This window comes from Podarcis pityusensis (genome assembly GCF_964106645.2).
Source record: "Podarcis pityusensis genome assembly, chromosome: 8".
NCBI classification, from domain to species: domain Eukaryota; kingdom Metazoa; phylum Chordata; class Lepidosauria; order Squamata; family Lacertidae; genus Podarcis; species Podarcis pityusensis.
In genome coordinates this window covers 7586413-7596355 of record NC_138033.1, presented here as the reverse complement: position 1 = coordinate 7596355, position 9943 = coordinate 7586413, and the positions used below count along the sequence as shown (strand labels likewise).

The window sequence follows — 9943 nt, the reverse complement described above, 5'->3', positions numbered from 1 at the left end:
GCCAAGTGAGTTCATGGCAGCAGTGATATTTGTTCTGGGTACTTCCTGATTTTCAAGTCACTCTTATAGGGTCATGACTACTCAGAAATAAATCCCAATTGAGTTAAATGAACCTTAGTCCCAAGTAAGTGTGTATAGAATTTCAGCATTTTTAACTACCCTCCAAAAACCCACAGTAGAGCATTGCTGTGCATGTACCAAATCACCATTGGGCACAAAGCACTCAGGCTAGCAGGATGGTGTCCTTGTAAAGTTGAGCCTCTGCCCCACTATGGGTTGCTGGTAGAGCCTTTGGAGAGGGAAGGAAGCGATATCTGCCACGAGGTTTGTGCAGGAAGGCAAGTCGGCAATGGATTCTTGTTTTGAGTGCCAGACAGTCCCTAGAAAAGCCATGCCTTTGTAGAATCATAAAGTTGAAAGGGACCTTAAGGGTCATCTAGCCCAAGCCCCTGCAATGCAGGATATGCAGCTGCCCCATACGGGGATTGAACCTGCAAGCTTGGCGTAATCAGCACCATGCTCTAACCAGCTGAGCTAGCCAGCTTTGTGTCAGTATGCAAGAGGACGCCACCCTTTTTGGTTTTTAATTTATTAGAAAATTGGCAATACAGAGTAACATGGCTCAGTGCGGTAGAAAAAGAGGGTCTAGCAGAAGCAAGCAACCCACAGCAGGCCTTGATCCCATCCCACCATCTCCAAGAAGCCCATTCAAGAATTGTCTCCCAACTCCAGAGATTGATTCTTGCTGAACCTTCTTACAAAAGAGCTTCTGTCTCTTAACATTCCTCTCCCAGAATGGCTGTAAGTATAATGTAGGCTCAGTAGGCCATTATTTCCCATACGGATGCCCACAAAACTATCAAGTGCTTCATTAAAGTCCTCCGTCAAAGTCATGAAGCTTGTTGGAACCTCTGCAAGGCGCTGTAATTGCTCTTGCTGTCTCCAGAGGGTAAGTGTTTGCATGTGCTCAGCTGTCTAGGCTAAAGCCCTAATTAACCTTCTTAATTGGATGCTCCTGCGCTTCCCAGTTTAAGCTGCTGCATGCACTTGTACTCTGCTTCCTACCGATTTTGTTGCTTTGCTAACTGCTTCACCTTTGCTTGGTTCCATGGGGACAGAGCTCCCCTTGCTTTGCCATCAGACGCATTTCATGCCACTCTTTTATAAGATAGGAAGGCTGGGCCCTCATGATCAACTAGTGTATGCGGGGAGCAAGATTTGGGAGTTTTTCCAGGGGGTGTGGGATCAGGGAATGTGTTGAGAGCAGAAATCCCATCTGCTCAAAATCCCCCCTTCCCGCAGAAGTGGTTTCTGATTTTAGCAGAAGTATGTTCTTTTCTATAACAACACAAAGTTTTGCTGCTTTTTTTTTTTTTTTAACAATGCAGAAAGTGGAGATCTGGTGGGATTCGGGAGTGGTTTGTTTGTCAAAATCTGAATTTTGAATTGTGGGGGCAATAGCATGGCCTTGCAGTGCCCATAGGCCTCTTCCTCTTATGACTGCCCCCTATAGGTCAGGAGGAGATGCTTTGTAACCAATGGCGTAAGTTCCTGTGCTGGCTGGGCAGGAGAGTACTTAGACGTATGGAAGGAGAACAAAGGCACAGTCCATTGGGGACGAAGTGGGTGCTCCACTGTTCAGTTTCAGGAGCCCAGATCTACAAGGGTAGAAGTGAGGGGCCCCAGAAGACTATTGTGGAGCGGCTGGTGCTGCAGAAAATCTACCCTCTGGACGTTGTGAATGGAGTTTCCCACTGGAGCCGAAAGTGGCAAACCAGAGTAGAGCAGTGAGGGGCTGGATGCATGAGCTGCAGGGCTGTCAATGGGAGAGCTCTCATCATCGGAGCTGGAGAGTAGGTGTCTTTCTCGTGGAAGGCCCCTTCCTTCCTTCAGTGCACCACCGTCGCTGTTCTCCCTGCAAGAAGTAGAAGAGGAAGAGGAGAATATTGTCTCTGGGGGCCAGATTGCTAAGGAATCAGTCCTGCTGGGTGCATACTAAGATAATAGGCATTGGGGAAGCAGGGATTAGATGGTAACTTTCAGTCTTTGCAGGTATGCCTTTGTATTTCTGACTGTCCACCCCAACTTTCCTGCTGTTTTCTTTATGCCAAATAAGAGAGATCTGTGCTTTTGGCTGTAGGGCTAATAAAAGCTTTGGAGATGCCATTTTGATCAGGGAAACAGTGCAGGAATGGGCTAGCCCATCTCTCCAGTACTGCTGCTCCAGTAAAATTCAAATGCGCCACCTACACAGTGCCTTTTAGGTAAAAATGTTTTTTGTATACCCTCACTACCCCCCTCTTCTTTTATTCACCCCCCCTCTCTTTCCATTCTTTCCTTCCAGTTAATGATGCATTTAAAATTACTTGAAGAATGGAATCACTTCTGGTGAAACCCGCCTTAGCCTGAGCTGTGGTCATACCCCAGTTACAGGTTGCATCTCAGCAGTGTTCTGTAGTTAAAAACCAGAACATTTTGAACAAGCACATTCCCTTTCTGGAGGCTCATGATCTAAGAACATGGGGCATATCAAAGAGAAGAGAAAGGAGAGAGCTTGAAGAAATAAGCAGCCAGTTGCAAAAAAATTGCACTGGAACAAGCGTGGCTACTACCGTGGTCCAAGAAAGGGTTTGCAGAAAACTTTAGGAGGAATATGGAGTTGATAGAGAACACAATTTGTGAAGGCAGGGTGATTGGTGCCCACTTGGAGTGGAGGATGGGAGGCCAAGAGTAGGTGGAGTCAGAGCGAACGACAGGCAGATACCAATGGATTCCAGTTTTGTTGCTATTCTCCTGCCCTCTGAGTTGTACAAGAACAGCACTTGAGGTTCATTCAGACTTCCTTTTGTGCTGTGCTTTCTAGGCACTGGTCTGCACTTAAAATGCTGTGTCTGGGTGTCTTTTTTATTTATTTTTTGGCCTTGTCGCAAAACCCACTCTTTACTGCTGAATAAGAGCAAACAATGGATGGAAAACCCAAATAACTGTTTGTTCCGATTCAGCAGTAAAGATCAGGTTTACATGGGAAAAGAGCTGGGGCAAAACAAAAAAAACCCCGACACAGTGCTTTAAAGTGCGGGTCTGTGTCTTGAAAGGGCAGGGCAAAAAGTAATTATGGGTGAGCCTTCTGACTAAGGAGGAGGAAGGTGACAGCTGGTATCATCCCTGGCTGGCAGGTGGGGGCTGGCTTAGTTCAGACTGAGGTTGGTGGGGCAGTGCCCCCATTTGCTCTGCTGGAGCAGCCTCCGATGATGCGAGGAGGTTGTTCTAGACAGAGAGAAGGACATGGCAGAGTTGGATTTGGAAAAAGGAGACCCGGATGACTGATAGCAGATGGTTGTGTGTCAAACGAAGACTGAGAGGGAGGGAGGCCAAGGCAGGCTGGCAGCCCAATTGCCTGGGGTATGTTCTGTGCCTTAAATGTAACGGCAAAGAAACTCAAAAATGGACAGCGAGCAGAGATCAAGGGCAGAGAGGAAACCTTTGGGAAAGTGAGAAAAGGAGGCAGAGGCTAAAGTAAGCAAGATATTTCTCAATGGTTTCTGTTCCAGCCCCTCTCGTAATCCCAAGGGTTCTGGTTCCCCCTGTCCCTTTTTCTGTGACTTCTAGTATCAGGGCTTCCTCCCTCCCTTCATCCCCTTCTGTGTTGGTAGGCAGCAGGCGGCTCTGCACCTTCTTTTCGTTGAACCCAAAAAGCCCACAAAGCCTCACCTCTCCTTGGTCTCGGCCGCACGGTCCCTCTGGCGCCGGTTCTTGAACCAGTTGCTGACCTGGGTGGTGGTCAGCCCTGTGGCTTCTGCCAGCTCCCTCTTCTCACGAGGGGATGGGTAGGGGTTGTGGATGTACCATTCCCGTAACACGCTCCGAGATTTCTCCTGTATGAGAGCAGAGGGTGTTAGTTTTGCTTTGTCCTTTTCATTTAAGTCAAGGGTAGGCAACCTTTTTCCCCCTCAAGGGGTATATATCCGGAATTTGTTTCACCTGTTGCAGCACTCCCAAGTTGACATTTTCAGTGAGCCCATGAGCTTTCCCCCCTCAATTGCCATGGCCTTCTATGAATCTTTTCCTCCCGTCTATGTTTATTTGTTTAGATTATTATTATTAATCTGAATGTGCATTGTTGTACAGTTGTAGCTACTAAAGGTGCTATGGTATAACATGAACGGCAGGGGGCAATAACATCATTCTCTCTTCATAGCTGTGCTCTCAACAGTGAACAGTTCTTTTATTTGTAATCTTAGATATCATTTTGGGAAGTTTTATGGGTTGGTTGGATTTTTAAACCTCTAGGCAGTGAAACCTTGGGCAAGGGCAGAATTTGTGTTCATTTAAAAACCAGGGAGAAATATATTTGAAGGATGAGGGGGCACAACAAGCACCAAGCTTCCCTGTGAAAGTTAACTTCCTAGAGTTGCCACCTTCTTTCTTCCCACCTTTCCTGGCAGGGCTGCTGTGCCTTTAACAGGTTTCTGAGGGGCAGAATTTCAGCTAGCCAATTTCCCCTTAGCACACAGATGGGGAAAGCTGCATAAGTTGAACTCCTTCCTCTCACACAACTGTTAAAGCCACAGGAGACCTGTCCAGGGGCAGGAAAATTATGGCATCCCTAAAGTTTGCCTTCCTTTTCTTTCTCTCCCTACTCCAAACCTGTTTCCCCTTTTCGCTCCCTCCCTTATCACCATAACTCAAAGTCCACAAATGCTGTTTTTAATGCCAGTGAATACTGTTCTATTATGATGGCAGGTTAGGTAGCTCTTAGCAATATGTTGGCACTGTACTCAGTGCAGAAGTGGCACTCCTCCCCAGGTGATGGGGTGGGATCCAAAGACAGGGCTTGAGAAGTCAAAAGGAAGGTGGGGGGGGGGGGAGACAGCAATGGGGGAGAACGGCACAAGAGTCCTGTACCAGGTGGTAGGAAAGCAAAGAGAAAGTGAAACCTTGGTTCCCCAAGAAAAGCATTGAGGAAGAAGTATTTTTTATTTATGATGTACATATTGCTTTTCCAATCTTAAAGCTCCTTACATTAAAGAAATATATTTAAAATAATTTACAATAATGAATAGCAATGAAATTCCACTCCACCTCATCCCCCCACTCAAAAATAAATCCACAGCTTTACCCACTAAAGCTGTATCCCTTGGCCAATCGTATTCATCTTAGCAGCAAAAAGGCCACACCAAATAAACGGCTTTTGCACGACTGTCACCCAAAGGCCCTCACAGCTGCTGCATCTTGCTTGGGAGTTCATTCCAGAACTTTGCGGAGACGAGAGATGCTATTGGCACGAAAGACAAGAGTGGGAGGCTGCTGGGTAGCTTTATCATGTAACATGGCCAATACAGAGAAAGACCGAGCCCTGCCCCAAGGAGCGTACAATTGAAGCTTTGCATACGCTCCAGCGTTCCTCAGAAAACAGGGACAGCACAATGCAGACAACAGGGAGAAGAGGGAGGCAGCAGGATGAATAGGACAGGACAGGGTTACATGTGGGACCTTCTCACCTGGGAATGAGGACTAAGGGGAATGGCTGCAGCAGAGGGTTATAGCATTTGCTTTGCATGCATAAGATCCCAGTTCAATTCCCAGCATCTCCAGGCAGGGCTGGGACAGCCCCTGGAGAGCTGCTGCCAGTCAGTGTAGATGATGCTGAGCTACATGGACCAATGTTCTGACTTGGTATAAGGTTAATTCCTACAAAAAGGAGGTGACAGCAGCCACAAAATTAAAAGACGCCTGCTCCTTGGGAGAAAAGCAATGACAAACCTCGACAGCATCTTAAAAAGTAGAGACATCTCCTTGCCAGCAAAGGTCCGTATAGTTAAAGCTATGGTTTTCCCAGTAGTGATATATGGAAGTGAAAGTTGGACCATAAAGAAGGCTGATCGCCGAAGAATTGATGCTTTTGAATTCTGGTGCTGGAGGAGACTCTTGAGAGTCCCATGGACTGCAAGAAGATCAAACCTATCCATTCTTAAGGAAATCAGCCCTGAGTGCTCACTGGAAGGATAGATTCTGAAATCTGTCCAGGCAAGGACTCCCTGGAAAAGACCCTGATGTTGGGAAAGATGGGGGGCACAAGGAGAAGGGGACAACAGAGGACGAGATGGTGGGACAGTGTTCTCGAAGCTACCAGCATGAGCCTGACCAAACTGCGGGAGGCAATGCAAGACAGGAGTGCCTGGCATGCTCTGGTCCATGGGGTCACGAAGAGTCGGACACGACTAAACGACTGAACAACAACAACAACAACACAAGAAGGCTAAGAGAGCTGGGCTAAGAGAGCTGGGCTAAGAGAGCTGGGCTAAGAGAGCTGGGCATGTTTAGCCTGGAGAAGAGGAGGTTAAGGGGTGATATGATAGCCATGTTCAAATATATAAAAGGATGTCACATAGAGGAGGGAGAAAGGTTGTTTTCTGCTGCTCCAGAGAAGCGGACACGGAGCAATGGATCCAAACTACAAGAAAGAAGATTCCACCTAAACATTAGGAAGAACTTCCTGACAGTAAGAGCTGTTTGACAGTGGAATTTGCTGCCAAGGAGTGTGGTGGAGTCTCCTTCTTTGGAGGTCTTTAAGCAGAGGCTTGACAACCATATGTCAGGAGTGCTCTGATGGTGTTTCCTGCTTGGCAGGGGGTTGGACTCGATGGCCCTTGTGGTCTCTTCCAACTCTATGATCCTATGATTCTAAGGAGGAGGGTTTGAGGAGGGATTGGAAAGGGAGGAAGAGGAGAATCATAGAGTTGGAAAGGACCCTGAGGATCATATAGTTCAACCTCCTGCAATGCAGGAATATGCAGCTGTCCCATATGGGGATGGAACCTGCAACCTTGGTGTTATCAGCATGATGCTCTAACCAACTGAGCAAACCACCTAAGTGGTCTTGAATGGGGTTCCAGGGCAAGGAGGCTGCATCAGAGTGGGGGAAAGAGGCAAAGAGGTGAGGGAGCACTTAGGGTCATGCTGAGTGGAGATGCAGGTAGGGGAAAAGAGCATGCGATGTAATGACCTGCCCAATGCACAATCCCATCCCCAGTGGGGCTGTTCTGAGCTGACTGAAGTGGACAAGTACGATAGTAATGAGAAGAAAGTTGCCGTAGACTTAGGCAGTGCTTTTCTTCTAGAAAAAAGGTGCTGGTACTGTGTACCCTTGAGTACCCCCAGGACAAAAGCAGATGGCACTTGCAATAATCCAAAACAGGGGAAGTTCAGCTGAACGGCTACTTTGCCAAGCCAAGCCCTGAAAGTTTTCAAGGAATGATGTGCAGGTTTTGTGCCTGCTGAAAAATGGAGTGTTTGGTGGCAGTTGTTTCTTTGTTTCCTGCATCTCCCTGACTGCCTTTTCAGTGAGATGCCTACCACGGAAGAGGTCTCTTCAGGGAGCCTTCCTTACCTTGAAACAATAACTGGTTTCCTCTCCGTCCCAGATGGTCCGAGGCAGGGGGAATTTGCGCCGCACCCTGTACTTGCCCACGGCTCCCAACGGCCTCCCGCGCAGCTTCTCTGCCTCGATGTAATGAGCCTTGAGCCACAGTTGCTGCAGCTTGGGGTGGTTGTGCAGAGAGAACTGGTAGCTCTCCAGGATCTTATAGAGCTCCCGGAAGTTTCCCCGATGAAAGGCCACCACTGCTTTGGCCTTCAGGACGCTCTCGTTCTTGTGCAGGTGGTCGCAGGCCGGCAGCGACCAAAGGAAGCACCCCAGGCGCTCGATGTTTTCCCCTTGCTGCAGGACCTCGCACACGCAGGCCACTTGCTCCTGGGTGAAACCAAAATTCATGGCGGAGAAGGGAGGGCTCCGCGGCTTAGCAGGCTTCACAAACCCAATACACCTCCAACAAGGAGTCCCGCATGTGGAGGACAATGCTGTCCTTTTGCAAAGCTCTGTGCGGCAGAGAACAGGAAGTGATCCTGCCTCTTTCGAAGAGGGAACCAGATATGTCCCATTAAAGCTGGGGAGGGCAAGCCGAGCGGGAGGCGAGTCTGCCGCCCTCCGAGTTTCTCTCTGGGATGGCCATGTCAGCTTTCCCCTCTTGCCTTCTGTGTGCCGTCGGGGCTCCCCTCTCCCTGCCTGCCTTCTGGCTCTAGAGACAGTCGCCCAGGGTAGATGTCTTGGGGGGTATCGGTTACAGGCTCAGCCCACGCAGGCTGCAGCTGTGGCCAGCCATTGGCCAACTCCACAAGGAGAGCGAGAGAAAGGGAGACTTCACCACCACCGTCACCCTTGGATGGAAAGGCTTTCTGCAGAGGGGTTGGCGGGATCTGGTAATGTGAGATGCCCCCTACAGAGGGGGGCATGAGGAGGCAAGGCAGAGAGGAAAGTCCTTGCTTTCTGCCCCTGTCCGCCTCTCCCTTTGTTTCTCCATGTCTGCTCCAGCTGGCCTGCTTGCCCAAACCTTTTAGGATCGCACCTTGTGCAAGGCTTCCTTGGAATGTGGGCTGTTGCTCCCATCCTGTTAAGCGAGTGAAAGGGACAAAAGAGCTAAGCAGGACCTGAAGTCATCTGCAACTGCGGGTTGGCAGCTTCTGAGACTTCGCTCTAAAATCATCTGCACACTTCCAAGCTTATTTTATTGTAAGTGAAAGGCTACTTATCCTCAATGCAGCAGTTTTTGAACTAAGAGTAATCCCTCTTATTTCTCCAGATGTTAAGCTAGCTTCTTCTTTTTAATATCCCTGCTTGTGAAACAAATTTGTTTTCAACTTCTTTCCACGGGTTGCAGTGAGTCTGCAGGAGAAAATTCTTTGTCTCTCCCTTTGTTCTTGGCTCTGCCAGGTGACAGATCGGCCCCCCAAGCCAGAGCTCCTGCCGTCAGTGTTTCCTTTCCTTGTCTCCTTGCTCTTCCCATGTGGAGATCATGTTTCGCACCAAGCTGGCAGCCCTTTGCAAGACAAATAACCTGTTGCAAGACAAATAACAAGAGGCCTTGTGTCCCTGCTGGGTGAAAGCGTCATCCCGTATAGCTAGGGAAGGCTGCAAAGAAAGAGACGTTCTGCTGCGGGAAGCTCCCTGGAAGTAGATGGGCCATTGGCCTGATCCAGCAGCTCATGCAGTACAAAGTTAAACTATGGAACTCGCTTCCACAAGAAGCAGTGAGGACAGTCAACCTGGATGGCTATGAAAGACAAATGAATGGATGAGAGGGCTATCGATGGCTACTGGCTACAGTTGGACGCAGCAATGCTTCTGCTTGCCAGTTCCTGGAAACCATAGAAGGGGAGAGGGCTCTTGTGTTTCAGTCCTGCCTGCGTGCTTTCCCCATCATGGCATCTGGTGAGAGCAGGATGGTTTTTTTATTTTATTTATACAGCCACCTTTAGATCTACCATCCTCCCTAGAGCCATTTTACCATGGAGGCAGGATCAAGCTCCTTCTGGGGCAGACATCCCCAGTTGGCGAGTGGTCTGCACAGCCCAGGGGGTCTGCAAAACCCACCCAGGGGGTCCGTGGTGCCACTCACATAACAAAAACTACCACAGAGGGATCAAAATTCTCAAAAGGAGGCGGGTCCGTGGCTTGGCGGGCTTGGGGGCTGCAGTACTTTGCTAATTGGGAACCACTGCTCTAGGGGTCTTGCAAAGGGTTAACCTTGCCTGAGAGCGGGTCTCCTTTTCCCAACCTCCACCCCCCTTCCCACCTAATTCAGGAGACAAGAAAAGCCCCCTAAATACTCCCACCCCAGACAGTCTTGCTTACACAGCCATCTGAGTAATACTATCCAACCTGGATCACCTTACTACTTCTTCCCAGCAATATGGGGAGGTGGGGGGAAGCTTTGTTTTGGAGCTGAGAAAGCAGCTAGAGCACAAAACCTGCTCTCTGCAGAAAGCTAGTCAGAGAAGCCAGTGGCTCCGTTCCCACAGCCTCTTTTTTTTTGCCCCCAGAGAACCCATCAGCCTCTTGTCTCTCACCACTGGGCACCAACTTGGATGGCTTTGAAAGAGGATT

General features: G+C 48.9%; 1 protein-coding gene across 1 annotated transcript; it reads right to left on the bottom strand.

Annotated features, from left to right (window-relative positions):
• Window positions 1-625: 625 nt before the first annotated feature.
• LOC308484361 (homeobox protein six1b-like) lies at window positions 626-9943 on the bottom strand. Its single transcript, XM_081019255.1, has 3 exons — window positions 7391-9943; window positions 3712-3875; window positions 626-1915 (listed from the first exon to the last, which is right to left on the bottom strand). Exons 1-3 carry the CDS (start codon window positions 7772-7774, stop codon window positions 1645-1647), a joined length of 819 nt encoding a protein of 272 aa, XP_080875381.1. The 5' UTR covers window positions 7775-9943; the 3' UTR covers window positions 626-1644.

Bases quoted from the DNA above. Each gene is read 5' to 3' on its own strand.
- LOC308484361 (XM_081019255.1), bottom strand. From the start codon at position 7,774: ATGAATTTTGGTTTCACCCAGGAGCAAGTGGCCTGCGTGTGCGAGGTC. The intron at 3,876-7,390 runs GTAAGGAAGGCT...GCTCTCATACAG, and splicing joins AAACCAGTTATTGTTTCAAG to GAGAAATCTCGGAGCGTGTT. The intron at 1,916-3,711 runs GTGAGGCTTTGT...TACTTCTTGCAG, and splicing joins GCGGCCGAGACCAAGGAGAG to GGAGAACAGCGACGGTGGTG.